This window comes from Rhinopithecus roxellana, chromosome 8 (assembly GCF_007565055.1).
Source record: "Rhinopithecus roxellana isolate Shanxi Qingling chromosome 8, ASM756505v1, whole genome shotgun sequence".
Classification (NCBI taxonomy): Eukaryota; Metazoa; Chordata; class Mammalia; order Primates; family Cercopithecidae; genus Rhinopithecus; species Rhinopithecus roxellana.
Window position 1 is genome coordinate 80,349,847 of NC_044556.1, and position 20,286 is coordinate 80,370,132.

Consider the following 20,286-nt stretch of genomic DNA (forward strand, 5'->3'; position numbering starts at 1 on the left):
ACTTTTAAAGGCTTGTTTTGCATGTTATTCAGGCCTAAATCAGGGTTCTCAAAAATTGATAACCATGTCCCTTTTCATCTGTCCATTTATGCTTCTAAATGGTTCTTCTTGGTTCACTTTATTTGAAGGCCATAAGCATTTGCTGAGTTACCAGTTTAATTTGTCAGTATTTCTCCAATACATATATTTAAGTGCTTATCATCTTTTAATCCTAGATATTCTTTTGGAAGTAATAATAAAAGTTGAAGCTGGAAGGAAAATAATTTTAAATGGTGTTCTTGAGATTATATAGTGTCATTAAGTGTCAGAGCTAGGACTAAATTTCAGATATTTTGATTTATAATATGATTTATGATAGGATTAACATTTTTGCCACATGACATTACTTGCTTTTGAAAGTTGAAATGGAGCTATGTTTTGAACATACTCAAAGAGGAGTAGGCTTCAAATGAAGAGTGTCCCAGGCCTGGAGTGGCAGTCCTGTTGATGAATGGGGGTGAGTGGCAGAGCAGATTGAAAAGTGGAACTCGAATTAGCAATTAGCAGAGAACCATGGAATTTGCCTTCTTTTAAATAATAAAGACCTTTTTTAAAAATTTGAATACATGCTGCTTTTAGAGTGTTAAATTATGTCTTTCCTGATCAGGGTCATCCTGGCGTGTGAGAGTTCCTAAACATAGCAATGGGCCGTTTTCTTCTGCTTTATCGACTAAGACAGAAATTAGTTATTACAGACCAAATTGTGACTTCCCAAAATGTAAATGTTGAAGTCTTACTCCCTATTGTGACTGTATTTGAAGATAGGGATTTTAGGGAGGTAATTAAGGTTAAATAAAGTGAGATTCTAACCCAATGGGATTGGTGTCCTCTTAAGATAAGGAAGAGACAACAAACATCCCTTTCTCTCCACAAATGTAGAGGGAAGGTCCTGTGCAATTGCAGCAAGACCGCAGCCATTTGCATAATAGGAAGAGAGGCCTCTCCAGAAAGCAACCCTGCTGGCGCCTTGACCTTGGACTTCTAGCCTCCCGAACTGTGAGAAAATGAATTTCCATTCTTTAAGCCCCAAACTCTGTAGTATTCTGTTGCAGCCCAAGCTCACTAATACATTACTTAACGTTAAGAAGTAGTATATCTTTATTTTATTCATTTGATCCCACTGGTCTCAACATCTCTAGAATATTATGTGATTAGCTGAGACTAACTAGATGGACTTTTCTAAAAATATTAAGCTTTGAAAGGGATGCTAGTCTCCTTGGTTGAAAGGTAAGAAATCAATGGTAAAAAATCTGACTTATGACAAAAATAGGATAATTCTATATAGTAATTTAATATAATGACAAACTTTTGCCCTTGAAAATGTCTGCATATTCATCCCATGGATAGTGAATAATTCCTGCTATATTTTAACTTTATTTGTTCAATATATTCCTTAAATTCATGTACAGCATGTACTACTGTGACTAACACAAACAGAGCAGCCATGAGATCCATTTCATTAAGAAAAGATTAGGTAGAGATTTTGAAAATTTCCCATGAAACTTTGAAGCACAATTCACTCCTTAATTAAAAGCAAACAGCTTTGCTTTTTGGGATTAAGCTACCTAATTATACAAAAAAAAGAGGAAATATGTTGATAGAAAATGTTTGACTGAAAAGGGAAGAAAATATTACCAGAATTTGCCGCAAATGAATACCATTCCAGAAAGTATGATACAAAAATGAAAATCTAAAACATTTTGTAAATTCTATGCTTCAGTTTCCCCCAACTAATGAAGAATTAAAATCCCCACTGCTCCAATCACAAGCAGAAGTTAAGCCAATGATACTGAGAGACTGTCAACCTATACTATAGAGAACAATCTTTCTGAGATTGGAGCATTTATTCTGACCTCCCTATAATTCACAGTATAACCACAAGAAAGTTAGTTAATCTTTCTGTGACTTCATTTATGCCTTTGTCAAATGGAAATAATAACATTTACTTCATGGGAGTATTTGGAGGTTTAATTAAATTAGTTCTTTGAGCTTCTTAGATGAAAGTGGCTATAGAAATGCAAAGCGCAATTATTAAAGTCATTTTTTCCTTTCCTATATGGAACAGGATGATTGAAACACATTTATTTTAATTAGAAAACTGACTAATTGCCTAATAGAAAACCTTGCTTGTGGCATATGATATAATAGGTCAAATCTCTTTATAATTAATTATATCATAATCTAATTATTTAGTAACAACAAAAGTATAACTGTGGGAAAATATTTTATGTTGAGAATCATGTAATATATAAAAATTCTAATACCTTAAGGTAATAGTGATGGAATTTGACTTATAGTCTTGTCATGAAATGTGTTTTTTTCTATACCACCATCTATAGGGTTGATGCAATTCCCCAACTTTTTTTGTGTGATGAATTGGTTACTTTTGCTTTTTGGTTAAAAAGAAAAAAGCAAGTTATCTCAGTAAGGAGGATGTTAATTCTCTAAAAAGAAGAAGCTTCCACAAGAAAAGCAATCTGTGTATATACACTCTTATCTGGGAGTTTGACCATATGATCAGGTAGTTTAGGATTAGGCCACCAGTCAGTAGGCTAAGGAATTGAGAAGTTCCAGTGTTGGAAGATCATCTACAGTCATAGTGTTGGAGACAGCAATGATGAGCCAGGATGCAAAATATTGGGAAAAAAGGAGTAAGATCTAAAGGTCTGCAGAAGATTCTACAAGGAAATTTAATGATGCTGAAGCCTGACAACAAGAGACTCAAAACTGAGCAATGGTGCTGTTTCAATGAGTGGACAGTGAGTGGCAATGAAGAGCAGAGGGAACTCAAACTCACCTCTAGACCCATGTGTATGAGGGCCAGTGAGACAGGAAATAGCCTTCTTTGAAAGAGAAAGTCATGTCCCTTGGGGAGAGCTAGTTTTCCATTAGACTCAGTAGAGGTTTTCAGCGTTGATAGCTTACTAGAAACGTTAACATCTCCTCAGAAACGCTAAAAGCAATACTGCTGCTGGACCCCATCCAAGACCAAGTCAATCAGAATCCATGGAGAGTAGATTCCAGAGAACAGTACAAAAAGGCTAGTGAAACATGCAAAGAGAGTCAGCTGATCTTCGACAAAGAAGCAAAGATAATGCAATAGTGAAAATATAGTCTTTTCAATGAATGATGTTGGAATAGCTGGGCATCCTTCACAAAAATTAACTCAAAATGGATCAGAGATCTAAATGTAAAACATAAAACTGTAAAATTCCTAGAAGAAAACATAGGAGAAAATCTAGGTGACCTTTGGTTTGGCAATTATTTTTCAGTTTCAACACCAAAGGCACAATTTATGAAAAAAATGATAAAAATTTATTAAAATTAAAAATCACTGCTTTGTGAAACACACAGTCAAAAGAATGAAAAAATCCACAGGCTGGGAGAAAAGACATATCAGATAAAGGACTATCATCCAAAATATACAAATAATTCTTAAAACTCAACAATAAGACCACAAACAACCCAATTAAAAATGTGCCAAAGACCTTCACAGACACCTCACTAAAGAAGATATACAGATGGCAAACAATCATATGAAACAATGCTCCACATCATATGTCATCAGATAAATGTAAATTAAAGCAGCAGCGAAGCACTACTACACTATTAGAATGGATAAAATCCAGACCACTAATAACATCAAATGCTGGTGAAGATGTGAAGCAGCATATACATTTGTGTATTGCTGATAGGAATACAAAATGGTGTCGTCACTTTGGAATATTGTTTGGCAGTTCCTTATAAAACTAAACACACTCTTACCATAGGATCTAGCAATTTTCCTCCTTGGACTGACCCAAAGAAATGGAAAACTTTTGTACACACAAAACCCTATACATAGATGTTTATATCAGCTTCATTTTGTAATTGTTAAAACTTGGAAGCAACCACAATGCAATTCAGTAGACGAATGGATAAATAAACTGTGGTGCATCCAGAAAATGGATTAGTAGTCAGTGCTAAGAAGAAATGAATTATCAGGCTATGAAAAGACATGTAGAAAACTTAAATGCATATTACTAAGTGAAAGAAGCCAATGTGAAAAGGCCACAGATGATATGATTCCAATTACATCAACATTCTGAAGAAGACTACACTGTGGAGATAGTAAAAAGATCAGTGGTTGCTAGGAGTTAGGAGGGAGGGAGGCATGAATAAGTGGAGAACTGGAGATTTATAAGGCAGTAAAATTACTCTGTATGATACTATAATAGTGGATACATGCCATTATACATTTGTCCATTCTCATAGAATGTACAACACCAAGAGTGAACCCTGATGTAAACTATGAACTCTAGGTGATAATGATGTGTCAGTGTAGGTTCCTCAACTCTAACATATGAAGCACTCTGATGCAGGCTGTTGACAATGAGGGAAATTTTGCCTGTGTAGGGACAGGAAGCATGTGGGAAATCTCTGCACCTTCTGTGCAGTTTTGCTTTGAACCTGAAACTGCTCTGAAAAGTGTTTTTAAAAAGCAAGCAAAAAGCCAACAGATACCTCTCCAGAAAATCGAGCTGAGCTTAAGAACTGTTACTGTAGGCAGGCTTCCATTAGATCAAGATGAACGGAGCTTTGGGAGCAGAGGTTAGAAAGGTGGGGGATATTTTTTATGACGAATTTTGAGTTCCAGAGGACAAACTGGTTGGGAGTCAAAAATCTGAAAGTGAATGTACATGTCATAGGAAAGTAGACTGAACTCTAGTTTTAGGTTTCTTGAACCAAGGGTATTAGACTGGGTGATCTCAAGCTGTGAACCTTGGGTAGTAGGATGGGGAAACAGGAAGTTCTTGTCAAGAACTCTCAGAGTTCTCTTGCTTCCCTTTTACTCTTTACCGTGAGTCACAGGGAAACGGAGAAGGAAAATTCGATCTTAGCAAGTAAGGTCTTCCTTTGATCCTTGCCATTAGGAGTAGTGATGAATATAAACTACAATCCAGATTACCTTTTTTCACCTTTACTTTTCTTTTTCAATAGTTACCCAAAATATCAGCCTCATTGTATGTCTTTGTTTTTAAAAATAGCTTTGATTAACATACCTTATAACGAATTATGCATTACTGTTTCATGGTCATTTCTCATGCTTAGAAAACTTGTATCTCATGCAGATAAACAATTTAGGCTTTGACAAATGAAAGATTTAGTACTAGCCAGTTAATAGATGGCATTCAATAAAAATGAAATCATCTTAACACAACCTGCCTGTTAATAACAAGAAAGGTAGAAGCAGCTTTCTCTGCTGGGGACTAAAACTCAGTATGATTCTTCTGAAGATTAAAGTCTGCAGTCTGGCCTCTTGACTACCTGAAAGTTTCTGGTAAAATGAGATTTTACAACTCCTGTGGTTCTGAGGGTCTAAGATATAGAAGATAAAATGTACAACATCAACATGATCTGAAGACTATATGGTTTGATTTAAGAATTTTGGAAGTCAATAAAGTGAAAACACAGTTTTTAGATGTAGGAGATGACCTGGTGGACTTAACTTTTCTTATTATCTTTTTATCCTATGACACTTCTGTGACTTTTGGGGAAAATAGAAATGGGAACATGGGTAAATGGCCCAATACATCTAATTTAATCAGATTCCTTTCCTACATCATATGCAACACTGCAGACTTTATGCTTTCTTTACTCAACTGTATTCTGTTTCCTTAGACTATTACATCTGTCTTGCAAAGCATTTATTTTATTTTTCTGGCTGAAGCAGTAGGTGTGGGCAAAGTTCTGTCTGCAGGATGTTCTGGGGAGCCTCAAAAGGCAAGATACTTATGACTGCAACAGATGTCGATGATTTTTAAGAAAATGCTGACTTTATACTGTGGATCTCTACCTCTCTTAGGGAAAAATAAGGAGTTTTCAATTGCCTGCAAACTGTAAGAACAGAAGGGCTAAACGGCCTAGCTATAAAAGTGGAACACTAAAATTCTGATGAGGAAAAAAAAAAAATAACAGAGAAGACTTATCTCAGTTATTATTAGAGAGGAAGAAAATTTCTCTCTCAATGGTTCATTCTTTGGTTATGGTTCCACAGATACGATTAAGAGAAGAGGTAAAAGAAATTTAACCCTACATTCTGAAATACTCATCTCTGTTTCAGTCTGATTTTTAAAAAATTAAGCTGACCACAGAAGTGCAAATCTTCCCTGCTGTTAGTTTAGTATTATTATTGGTATGAGTAGTGGTGGAGTAGTAGTTAACAATCGTTGTACAAAGTCTTAAGCATATTGTTCCACTGTTACCACATTACAGGTAAAAATAACCAAGGCATTTGACTGCTGTTATTGTAGACTCCAGACTTGAGGTTTCTTTTAACCTGCTACCTAATAACTGTGTTTAGGCAAACATGTATTTAATCCTATTATGTATATGAACACAAAAATTTCAAAGCAATTAAAAAATGAACAGAGAAAGAAACAACTAAGCAATATCAGATGTTAAGATATACACGTTGGAATTCTGACTTTGAGATAATTTTTTTTAAACAATTGATTGCTTCATTCTTTCATATGTTCATTCATTTTTTCAACATTCATTGGGAAACCTCTATATCCCAGCCACTAATCTAGGCACTGCAACTAAAAACATCAGCAACACAGCGATAGTCTCTGTTATAATGGTATTTACTTGCTGTTTGGCAGTGTATGAAAATTAGAGAAAATAAGCAGGTTCAAAAATACAAAACTGAGTCTTGCAGCTTTTAACAAAGTGACCAACAGAGAAAATAAGCCCACAGAGCACACGGAGAGAAACAGAGATGTTCTCGTTGGTCATCAGTGGCTCTTATGAAATTCCTCCTGCACTTATGAAATTCAGGACGAACTTGATCAGGCACTGTGGACTGCAAAGTTCATAAAAGACGCCCTTAAGTCTGCCTTTAATTAGTTTCTGTGTCCACAGTAACCAGTATCTAGTTTATTTAGTAAATACACTTGGTATTTTTTGAACACACCATAGATATTTACTGAATGAAGGAATGAATTGTTTCAATTCAGTCATCTTGTATATAGCTTAAACTTCTTTTTTTTTTTAATTCTTACTAAAAGCTTGACTTTATCTTCTACATTGCCTTTATGTTTTCTTTTCTTTTCTTTTCTTTTCTTTTTGAGACGGAGTCTCACTCTGTCGCCTAGGCTGGAGTGTGGTGGCGTAATCTCGGCTCACTGCAAGCTCCGCCTCCCGGGTTCAAGCCATTCTCCTGCCTCAGTCTCCAGAGTAGTTGGGACTACAGGCGCCCGCCACCACGCCCGGTTAATTTTTTCTATTTTTTAGTAGAGAGAGGGTTTCACTGTATTAGCCAGGATGGTCTCGATCTCCTGACCTCGTGATCCGCCCGCCTCGACCTCCCAAAATGCTGGGATTACAGACGTGAGCCACCGCGCCCGGCTCCTTTATCTTTTATTTATTATTCATTTAGGATCTAAACTGCTTTTGGGGATCTCCCTGGTTTTGGTGAAATAAACCTAATGTTTATTAAAGTGTCAAGAAGCTTTCACTGGACCTAAGACGCCTCAAAATCAGCCTAAAGAAAGCCCCAGAGAGGATAAAGCCTTCGTACTACAGTTGAACCTGCAGTACAAACATAGTTATATAATAATAAATACTCCAATTCCCTTTGGAGATTCATTAGAGGAGTCTTTGCTTCTGTTTCTTAGAACCACTAGAAATTGAATCATTCCTCCAGAGTAATGCACCTAATATGAGTTGCTGTGGTGAAATGCTGGTTAAAAAACAAGGTTTATTTGAGCAGATTGTATAGCATCATTAGTCAGTTTCTGAGAGAAACTGGTCTGACAAACAGCTCACATATATTTGGGAAAGTAATTAATTATGGTATAATGTCAAGGGCAAGGTTTTATGTTTGTTTGTATAATAGATATGTGAACTTGCTCTTTCCTGAAAATCATTTCACCAATATCACTGTATCCTCCTGCAGAAACCAAAAACACATACTTTCTTTTAAATTTGTGCGACTCTTGTTTTACCTTTCTTTCTAATGTTGATGCTATATACAGAATTATTTGGCCTGAGTAGGCATTACATTGGTCCAAGAAGCATAAGTGAAGATTTCGACAAGAGAGGAAAGATGACATTCAGAATGTGGATACTAGATAAGCTTAGAGGAAAGATGTCTATATTATACATTTGTGGACAAGGATGGGGACTGAATGGCTGGATGAGTATTTTGGAGAATAATGAAAATTAAGTTCTAAATGTTCGGCGAATTCTGCCAATTCAGCTTGAAATTGATGTAATGGGAAACAGAAAGTGGTTCATTGATGAGCAAAGGTGTGTTATAAATGTTTTATGAATATGAACGTGATGGAATAATGCAGGTTACATTTTGTGTGGAGAGAGTAGAAGAAGAGATATATGCCAGCAGCATGTTGTAGTACATTTTCCGGATAGAAGATGGTGAGACCTTCTGTCACTTGTAATGCTGGTGTGAGTCAGTGTGATTGAGGAGAAAGCCTTTTGGAAGAAGAAATAACAGATTTGTGTAAGTTATTAAGAATTTGGACATAGGTAATGAAGGTGATGGAAGAGTTAAATGTGTCCAGAAGAATAGTGATATTATTGATCAAATATAATGGTTTAGCTGGTCAAGCTAGCAACATATAGAACCTACTTAGCAGAGATCACTATGTTAATATAAATATTGTTCTTGACTCCAGGAGATTCATAGTCTACGGTGGGAAGTGGACAAGTAAATAGATATTTATTTGTAGTACAATTGTTGTGATAGAGGTAAGTACAAGGTAATATGACAGCACACACAAAAGAGCAAATCACACACCTAAGGGAATAGTTAGGAAAGCTTCATAAAAGAACAAAAAGTTAAGCTCATCTCTGAAACAGGGGCAAGAAGTAACCATTTAAGAAAGATATGACAGATAGTGTTATAGGTAGAAGTGACAGAAGGGAAAACATGATGAGGAGTGAAACCTAAATTCTTATTTATTGAGGATGATGAAGGGTCGTGTATACTGTTTTAAGGAGATTAGACTTTGTATTCCCTAGGAAGACGGTGTGGGAGAGATTAGTTCATTTATGGAGATATTACCTTTAAATTCATTGAACATTTGCATACAGATATTTAGATAGCTAGAAATGCTAAAATTGCAGATGTGAGATGAATTTGGAAGTCATTCAGTAATAGTTGAAGGAAGTGAGAGGAGGAGTTCTTAAAAGTAGTGTAACGATGAAAGAGCCATAGACTTTTGAACTGAGGTAAGGGAGAGAATATTCCTAGTTAGGTAGCAAGTTTAGTCAAATAATAGCAATATGAAATGTTTATCTTAGTTTTAACATAAAGTAGGTAAATCTCCGGAAACTCCTTAAAAACTTTTGGAAACTGAATTAATAAACTTTTATTTTATCTCTCCTTTCCCTTTGGTATTTTCCCTTTCAATCTGAACTACAGAACCATTAGTCCCAGTTCACGCACAGTCTTTATTGATCTTTTAGAATCACAGAATAGTAGAAGGTTAGAGCAGAAAGAAAGCTCGGAGACCATCTGGTTAAGTGGTTTTCATACTATTTTTTTAAACCACAAAATGCTTTCTGACCAAAACAAAACAAAACAAAAAAAGCCAACATAGAAACATTTTTAAAAGTAGATAAAAGTAAGGTTGTCTTTATTGGAACTGAAGAAAGAGTTTGTGGTTTATTATATCATCTCAATTAAGTTCATCTATCCCTTTATGTCAGACTCTGAGGAAAACCTCAAGCTCAAAAGAGTAGCTTTTGAAAAGTATGCTCAATATTTTCATTTACAGAAAAAAAAAAAAACTTGCTCAAAGACGTATCATTATATTTAACTTTAGAGCAAATAGTCTGCCTTCTGGAAGAATTGCTTACGTTATATAAAGAATCGTTCTTCACTGATGTTACTTAAAAGGCATTGCCAGGTGCACCTACTTAGAAACCGACGGATTAATGAACATCAGGCTTCTTGTTGGTGTACCCCATGAAAACACAGGCTAAGAAAGGAGGGGGTAACTCCTTCATCTTTCCCTGGCCTTGGTAGTACATGTCCCTTTGATAAAATCCTGTCTGTTCTGCCAAAGACAAATCATATTTCTATGAAAAGTTTTTACTTACAGGAGAAAAAGGGGAAAGTCAGGAATCAAACGTTGAGTGGGTGAAAGTTAAAATGATTTTTTTTTTTAATTTTAAAAACAGGTATTAATGAGAAAAATAATAAAAATAACTATGGGAGCCCTTTTAAGCTTCTTTTTCCTGGAATAAAATGTACTGTATCAGGAGGGGCCCACTAATCCAAGAGAGCAAATTAAGCCTAGTTTTACCTTTTTGACACTTCTTATCTTTAGAATTTTACCTTAATAAGATATAGAAATTTATTTCCAATAAAATAAATTTGGAAAAGTTAATTTATCATGATGTTCCCAGAATGAAACAAATATTTTAGTGTTTTTATATATGGTAAAGAAGTTACTTGACTACTTAGTCTTATACTTCTTTGGTTATTAACACTAATTTTGGTATTACTCTGTCAGACACTTTGCTGGGGCAGGTATGTAAGGCAAATATTCCATTGACCCCATTCTTGAGGAGTCCACACTAACATGAAGGAAGCAAATCATTGCAATGTGGTGTGATAATTTGATAATACAAAATAAATACAAAGGGAACACAAAATAATGATGGTTTTGTATGAAATAAGATGATGTCTTAAGTAAATTCTAAAAGATTAATCAAAATTTAATGAAAGGGAGTTCGAGGTTAACCTTGAAGTGAATTATGAGGGAGGCTATATAACTCACTCTTTCATCTGATTTGGAAAACAATGGCTTACTTCGTAAGGGAACATTTCATAAAGCTGTAGCTGATGGCAGTACTCCTTGGCCAAAGGAAAAAGTAAAACTGGTTATACAGGAAAAGTAACAGAGGTGAGTAAACAAAAGAATCATTTCCAAACAGGGCACCAAATTCTGGGCATAGAGATGGAGATCGGGAAATTGATTGAATGAGAGCTGAAATCACTGAGTGAACAGAAAAAGTTGGAAGATACTTGCTGAGAATAAATACTTGGAACAGGCATTTATTTACATGATTAGATTTTATCTTTTCATAAAAATCTGATGTAAGAAATTGTTCAACTTCTTTTTCTACGCATACTTCATATTCCAATAATAGTTTCTAATGAAATTTAATAAAGTTACTAGAGAATGAAAATACTTAGTTTTATTATTTTTGGTTTACATTGAAATGGAAGCTAATGGGTAAGTCTTCTCAAGTCCTTCATGATAAAAAGTCAAAGTAAACATCACTGATGGAAACAGCCTCAATTCTGTACTCAGCATTACTTTATCTGTGTGTGACTGCAGTTTTTTAAATAAAAACATTTTTTAAAATCCTGAAGCTGTAGAGTATGTGCACGTCAACCACCATAGTTTCTAAACCATGGCAAGTGTTAAAAGCTTTCTCTTTTCTGTGTATATGTTGCTGCACTAGCTAATTTCAGAAGAGGAATTTGCAGTTAAATTTGATGGAGCACACTGCATTTGCTCAATTCCAGTCACAGTCTAATGGTGCTGCCAAAAGGCTGCATTAGCATTATAAGACAATGTTCTCCAGACTCAAATAGACGTAGGATAGGCTTCATAATAGAGACTTTTGGGTCACTGAATCTAACAAGAACGTGCCTGTAAGGCTCTATCACAGAAAAATAACTGGATTCAGATATATATATATATATATATATATATATATATATGTGTGTGTGTGTGTATATATATGTATACATATATACACACACATATGTATACATATATACACACACATATGTATACATATATACACACACATATGTATACATATATACACATATATACATACACAATATATATTATATATACACACACACACATATATATATATAATCTCCTTAGAGGTTTTACAGGGAACTACTTTGTCTTGAATTCTTATGAAAACAAAACACAAAAAAATTACTGATAATGGGATGTTGATTTCTTTTCTTTCTGAATCAAGCTGAAATTCTTGAAGATTTCAAGAAAGATGACAGCCATTCAGTGTTTGTTAAAGGATATTTAATACATTTGGGATTAAATTAGATTAAATTGACAGAGTAGTGGTATTCTGGGATATGGATTTCTTTGGAAATCTGATGAAAACTGGAAATCCTCTACCAGAAATAGTGCACAACCACATCTATATATTACATTTAGCATATAGTTTCAGGGGGTTCAGCCATTCCCAGAACGGTATTTTTGGACTTCAGTTTAAAAAAATAAAAAAAAAAAAAACTTCTGTAACTGAGAAATGTTAAGAATGTTTGGTCCATAGATTTCTAAGAACAGAAATAAAGAGGACATATTATTTTACATGGAATAAGTGATGACATTTCATTCTTTGTACGAATTTACCATGGTAGACTTCTTCTACAGGAGACCTCCCTTGACTATCTCCTCTAAACATTATCTCTTATCCCTTAACCTTACCCCTAGCAACAACCAGTCACTCTTTATCATATAATTTTTTTTATTTTTTCACAGCAATTAATACAATTAGAACTTATTTTTGTTGCAGCCTGTTCCCATTAGAATGTAAGCACATGAACACCTTATTTGTCTGTTAACAGCTATAACCCTAGCATCTAGAATGTCATCTGGGAATACATAATGCAGTAGTATCTGGTTGTAAAGTTGGATGACTACCCACTGGTAATATATATGAATTCATGTTAAGTCAAGAATGATATAGACAAACAGCTGGCTGGAAATGTATTACTGCAGCATGATACGCTTCCATAACATACTTATATGGTCAGTGTTTCTTTTATCCAGCTCATTTCTTTCTCCATTTAAACATTTTTTTGTCACAAAATATTAATTTTCTTAAAATGTCTCTTTATATCCAATGTTTTCAAGTCTAACTTGTGGTAGGGAATATATATTATGGCACTATTTTAGTCATTTATAAAAATCAGCTGCAAGCTCTTCCAGGCATAATATAACATTGATAGGGATGAAACATGATGCTGAACTGCATAGATGTGTATGGTTTACTCGCAGACTTCTCAGGGGACTAAAATATTCCCGAGAACTTTTCCATGTTCACCATATCACTTCATATCTTTAACTAGGAATAATTATATTAATACTATGTTTTAAGATTGCCATAGATACAAAATATAAAAGTTATATCCTCTTAGCAATGTACAACTTTATTCTTTTCTTTTATGTCACTTGTAAGTCATATTTAATAATAATTTATATCTGTAAAACCTATTTGGCACTTGATAAACTGAGCTTCAAAGGGAGTAAGTTTTATGCCAATCAGTTTGACATTCTGGAGACAAGGTAGGCTCCAAACAGGATTAAAATTCCACTAAGCCTGATGGAATAGATCAACCAAAAGAGAAAAACTGCATAACATAATTTGAAGATGTAAGTCAGATAAATCAGCTTTGTAAATCCAGTTGGAGGGAACATTTTTTTTTCTGATTGGCTAAATAGTAGAGCAATAGTTTTCTATGCTTTATTCAAATGATTTTCAAGATTTGCATTCATGGTTTCTTAGAAAAATAATGACAAATTTTTCACAAAGTTGTTTCTTCTTCCATAAGTTAATGCTGTCATTATTTTATTTCCTGGTAGAAGTCCAACAATTCAAAAGAACAGATTTTATTAAGTCCCAGACTTTCTCTGAAGCCACTAGTAATGACAAATTGTTAGCTAATAGTTTTATGCTGAGTTTAGTTAACTTTTAGAATGAGAAATGATTCTATAATCTTGATTTCAGTAAGGATACTGCTTGCTGAACTGAATATTTATGACTCTGGGATTGTCTATAAATAACTGTTTAAAGCTATAAACATTAAGTAATGAAGGCTTTGTTTCATCCTACAGAGTCCGCATATAATTCATGCTCCTTTCCTAGAACACTAGGTAGACTATTTCATAGTAGCACATCTCATGTTCTACTTATCATCTGATGATGGAGGAAGTGAAGTACACTTCATTTCTAGATGTCCATTTTTTGTTTAAAGCTTATAAACAACAGAAATGTATTTCGCCCAGTTCTAGAGGTTGGGAAGTTCCAGCTCAAGGTGCCAGTAAATTCTGTGTCTGGTGAGGGCCTTTTTCTGCTTCATAGGTGATTCCTTCTTGCCGTGTCTTCACATGAGCATCCATCCTTTGATCATGTCATGGGAACTTTGTCACATAGAGTACAATAAAGAATATAATCATAACTGTTCCATCAATTCAACAAGATGACTTTTTGATTCTGTTTTCCAAATATTATATTTCTATAAAGCTTGGCTTTTACATACTCTGCAATGGTTAAAGTGATCAGATAAGTTTTTAAAATTTTTGTAAATTATTCTTTAAGGAGAATAACACTAAAGAACTATTACATGTAAAACTTAGCTTAATAGGGAAAAAATTGGTTTTATTTTGAAATGAACATAAGCATAATTTTATATAGTTGCATTTTAAAAATAATTTTGCTGGTTGAAAAATTCATACACCTAAATTTGGTAATTATTTTAAGATATAAAAACGTGTTTCTTATTAAGAATAAGAAACAATAAGAAATTAACATCATTTTCTGAAGATAACATTTCATCATCAGAGAGAATACTACTGACTACAAAGGTGAAATGACTTCATGAGTATGGAGACACGAATCAGAGATACTGAGTTTGTAATGAACCTTAACTAATCATAATTCTATTTATATAACACATCTGCTGTCATTTTTTCTTTTATCTCTACATATTGGAAACATACTGAAATACTATCATTATCTGAACTCGTAGATGTAAGTTTAGGTGCAAATAATAAGCATGTGATTCAAGCGCCACAAATAACACACAGACACAATCAGACCATGAACATATTATTATATGAGTGATATGAAAGCTTGTTAATGATCTGGCTAATTCAGAAAATATCAGTTACATAGTTCAGTTAGGATTAAGACTTTCTGAGCTTGGATTTCTCCAATGCTTTGATTATGTGCATGATTTAAAAATACTCATTATCTCCCTCATAAGATTTATTTTATTTGTTGGAGATTTAAAAAACAGTGAATAGAGTAGTTCTTATTTATTTCAGGCACAAAACTGATAATAATTTATTAAGAAAAATGCTTTTAAACTGTAAATGTTTAATAATTATCACATTTTAAAATTCATGTTTCCCCACTTCCAGTGACAATAATATCTGTGCTTACTCTAGCAGCACATACACTATAAATTGGAAATGGTGATAAAATCTTACTTAGAAAACAATAAAGTGGTTTGCAAGCTTCATACCTCATGAATAAGCTGTAATCAGCCAAATTTTGAATGTATGTGGTACCATATAACATTGTTTTAAACAAACAAGTAGTGATGATACAGATATCTATTAGAGGCTCTCTACTTAAAAATTCATTCTTTTTTAAAATTAAAGTGACTTCCTTTCCTCGTACAAACTCAATATATGGAACACAGACTGATTATTTTTGTGGTGTGTGTGCAATGACAAGTGAATCTCCGAAATTTTCCAACTCCCAGTCGCAAACCAGAGCTTACATCAACTTGTAAAAAAAGAATAAAATATTGCAAAAAGACCCAGAGTAGTCATTAAATCATGCTAACTTTTTGTAGGCAAAAAAAAGAAATCATTGTTAAACTTTGACAGTTTCAATATTGGGTCATTTAATTCTACAATTTTGACAGTGAAATATTTGAGGATGATGCTTTACTTGTGACATTTGAAATGAATTACACTTACATATTAGGATTTCTTTACATGATGCTTTATCTAAATTGTTACATCCTTATCTTTCAAAGAAAATTGTGGTACTATGTATGTGTGAAACTAAATATTTAAAACAATGTTTTATTATTTATTATAGAATATACTTTTTAAATTGAAAAAAAAATTCATATTAGTTTCCATAAAGCTGCCTTAGGGAACTATTTTTTTAATATGTGAAAAATACAGTCAAACTCAATGAAACGTTTGATATATAGTTTGATTATATGTTTTGTAGAGTTATTAATGTAAGTATTATTAAAGCTCTTCCCTTTCGATTACATTATTTTTCCACATACAGTGAATCAAGGTAACAAGGGGTTGTTTTTCCATTTTGTTTTCTGAATTGGTTATTTACACTTTTGAAACCACAAAGACAACTCCCAAGTCTCCCCATCATTTTGTTTTGCACAAATCTTGCCAATAACTCCTTAAGCCTCATAATCTAAATCTAGAGGACATTACAGAAATTTTTTTTCTAATAGTTTTCAAATGTGCTTATGTACTTTTCAGGGTCCTGACATAAGGAATTTCATTACTGCAAGTTGTATGTAAATTATAAATTAAATGCTAGTACATTTAACTATGAAGAACAAAATTTCTTTAGTATATAAGAAATGAGTAGAGTCAACTCAAATCCAATATTTGGAATCCAGCTGCATCTTGTGCAAAAAACTATATGGGTTGCATTCAGTGGAGTGAGCAGAGTAACTCAGGTGTACGAAAAGAGGTGTTGCATTCAATGTCAGTGGCCCAATAAACTTGGGGTAAAATAAAGACTCTATGTAAGGTATCTGGTTTAGTTTTCATTTTAGTTTATAATGCTTATGTAAAGGGGTAAGCCAAGAAGATTATTCTTGACCACACTTGAAAATGGACTCAATTACTGAGATTAAATTTCAGTGTATTTTATAAAAAAATATTACTTTCACAGAAGTGAAGAGATACAATAGCACAATGGTGGTTACAATGGTAGAAATACATACTGCCAATAAAATGTTAGCAAGAGATTTAAAAATGACTGTACAGCACCGCATCAGAGAATTGTGTTAACAACAAAATGATTAATATTGTTTTTCAATATAAATGAAATCCTTACATTTTTTTTTTTAAAGAAATAGATGGGGTAAAAGTGCTTTTTGTTCTTCTAATTCCTACCAAAATATTTCCTGGTATGGAGCAAAAGACAGTAAAAAAATGACAGTTAAAAAAAAAAAAAGACATTCATGCATTTAAGCCACCATTAGTCTCTGACTCTAATATAAGGCAGATCATTTATCTCTTGCAAAACTATGACTTTAGCCACTTAAACTCTTTTGTTTTAGTGCTTTTCATGACAAGGACATGATAGGCCTTATAAATTTAGAAGTTAAGATGTGTTTCCAACATGGTAAGTTAGACAAGCTCAGCTATTTTTTTGAAACACCAACTTTACAATAAAAATGCTTTGCTTTGGACAAATGATGAAAAATAATAATGAAGAAAAAAAAAATGGAAGGGGTCCTATAGAGTTTATCACAAATTACACTGTTTAGATCAATGAAAACATATCACATTTGCCTATGTGTCATCCTCTGTCTTGATGATATGGAAAAGGGTGACATTGAACAGGACCTGGTGGCCATTGTTCCAGGCATAAAGAGCTCGATCTCTTGCATTGTAGTCAAGCATGGATATGTGAAAGTATTGGTTATGGAAGGGAATGTCTGTGTACTCATATGTGGAGGTTTTGGTGGAATAGGAATAATACACCTTGGCTCCAGTTAAGTGGGAGTTGGTGACATACAGTGTCCCACAGATCATGAAAGATTCCCCTGCACTTCTCTTGGGGTAGCCAGTGCTCCAGCTCTTCATCACCTCCAAGGTATCTTGGTTAAGTTGGCTGATGACAATATTGCCTGCATTCTGGTTAGTTGCATACACAGCCCACAGCCCGATTTCATCAGCCATTAGGTCGATGTCAGAGAATCCACCCCATGTGTAGGGGTAAACATTATGAAAACCAGCATACTCCAGGCTTCGTTGGGCAAGCACTCTCCCCATATCAAAGCTGTATTTGATGATGATATTACTCTGATACTTGTTAAAATAGAGTGAGCCATTGTAGACAACATGGTTAGTTCCTGCCCACTTGAAAGGAAGGTTGTATGTCCTTGATTCAGCCCCACTGACAAAGTCTGCAATTGATTTGTATTCACGAACAATTTTATTGTTAGTATAACTGTCCATGTACCAGACCTGAGAAGAAGGAAAAAAAAAAAAAAATGGAGTGACTAAATTCTGTACTTTTCTGATAATTCCAAAAGAAAGACAGTGAGAGTCAGCACTTATTATTATAATTCTCAGGCTCTGGAAGCCACACTATCTTACTGCTGACCTGTTGCAACGCATTTCAGGCTTTTGTAAAAATATTGCTATGGTCTGTCTATGTGGAAAAGAAATAACTGAATTTGCTACCTGGACATCAATTTGCTTTTTTGCTTTTTCTTTCTTTGTTTTTTAAATTCCTGACCATTTGGTGCATATCACTGAGTGAACCAAACATATGTCAATGAAAATTACAACACCTGATAAATAATGCAATCAGTGAAAACTACAACAAACGTAACCTTCAGCAAATTACATTTATTCTATCTCTTGCTCTGAAAAAAATGTATAGTCTAGTTTTGCATATTAAACTGAAATAAGTACCATAGAATCTTCTAGAAACACTTGTTTATTGGGCTAGCTTGTAAGTACAACTACATTTTAAAGAAACCATTTTACTAACTTAATAACTAACTTATTTGGAAGGAACCCTAGAGAATCTTAATTTATACTGAGTTCTGTAATATGACATAAATAGAGCTATGGTAAGTTTCTAGTATATTGATTTATATAACACAAACATTGACAACTTATGAAAATACCCCCCAAAAGTTTCAGTGCTATTGCTTTTAAAATTACTTCTAGACTTCAGGGATATTTAAGCTTATTTAGTAAATTGGTTTTGCCCTTGAGTTTTTCATTTATTTAGTGCTATTTTTTTCACACTAAAGAACATACTTTAGAAAGAGTATGCAGGGAAGTTTGCCCTTGAGTTTTTCACTTATTTAGTGCTATGTTTTCATATTAAGGAACATATTTTAGAAAGAGTATACAGGAAGTTAGCCCTTCTCAAGCATAAAACATGACTAAAATCAATAAAATTAGATTTGCTAAACTGATGAATTAGAAGATATAGCATTTTACTAAAATAGATTTGCCATTCTTTCTTAGATATGTTAATATCAAACAAATTATTTGCAAATTATGTAACAGTTTTCAAGTACAAACAAATATCCCTGAAGAAAATGAATAGTCTAGAAGAGAAAAAGTGTAAGCAGAACTTAATTCTAAGCAAAGGTGTTTGTGGGAGAAACATACTCTGTTGTTTTTTTCAGATGCTAAAGGATCTGTCATCCAAGCACCAAATCGGGTTCCAGATGTCTTGACTGTAACTGGGCCTGTGATTTTCATCAATTTGCCACATGCTGAAATTAGAGAAACACAAACATGTTAGGTGAACAAAGCCAATGATTCCAGTACGCATACTCACACTAAGAGCAAAGAAGGGGATCATAGAACTAAGCCAATCCATGGGATTAATATAACATTTCTGAATAAATGATTATTCACAGTGAGTGCTGGGCCTTTAACCGAACATTGAACCATGAGGAGTTGCTTTTTCAATGTTCCAAATTTTAAACATAAAATTTTAAAGCAGGAAATGATTTGTACAATCTGTAAAGAAATAAATGAGGGACATCATTATCATTATACCAATTCAGTGGCAGCTTCTCTTTAGTAAAAAGTTAGACAAATGAAGCAAATTGCCCATGGATCTGTTCAATTGATGGCTAGAAACTCCTGCCCTTCCCCTTTCCCTATGCTTTGTGACTATGGATAACTTATACCAGCCAGAAAAACACTACCAATTGATTTTCATTCTATATTGGCCAAGAAGCAGTCCCCAAGAAAGATAACTTTACAGGCTATAAGAATAAAAAATTCAACCACAGTCTATAAGAAAGATATAGAGCTTTTAAAGGTAAATGCCTTATACAGATAACAGGTCTGATAGGGCAGATATGAACACAAAAAGAACAAAACCCCCAAAACTCAAACCCTCAGACTCTGAAGTCACATGTAGATGAAAGATGAGGAGACATAATACATGACAAAATATTAATGACTTTCATGTAAAAAGTTGTAATATTTTTATCAGCCCAATCTGCCTGTGAATAAGATCTTAGAAATAGCTTGGACTTCATAAATGCCAAAGCCAAAACCAAACAGAAAGCTACACATTTTTGTGAGATTAAAAAAAAAGATTACTATAAAGTTTTAACCATATTATAAAATAATATTTTTGCCCCTTTATCTGGATTATATTAGTTTGGGTCACTTATTATGCTTATCTTTCTTTTTA

The 20,286-nt window shown here is 33.7% G+C and overlaps 1 protein-coding gene across 3 annotated transcripts in view; it reads right to left on the bottom strand.

Moving 5' to 3' along the window:
* Nucleotides 1-15,711: 15,711 nt before the first annotated feature.
* OLFM3 (olfactomedin 3) overlaps nt 15,712-20,286 on the bottom strand; it is a 207,082-nt gene continuing 202,507 nt past the window's right edge. For all 3 annotated transcript variants that reach the window (XM_010360615.2, XM_010360616.2, XM_010360614.2), the window contains 2 exons: nt 19,242-19,348; nt 15,712-18,074 (listed from right to left, as the gene is read on the bottom strand). In XM_010360615.2, coding sequence (XP_010358917.1) covers nt 17,397-18,074; nt 19,242-19,348 — 785 coding nt within the window. In that variant the 3' untranslated portion in view covers nt 15,712-17,396. The remainder of the gene's footprint in view (nt 18,075-19,241; nt 19,349-20,286) is intronic.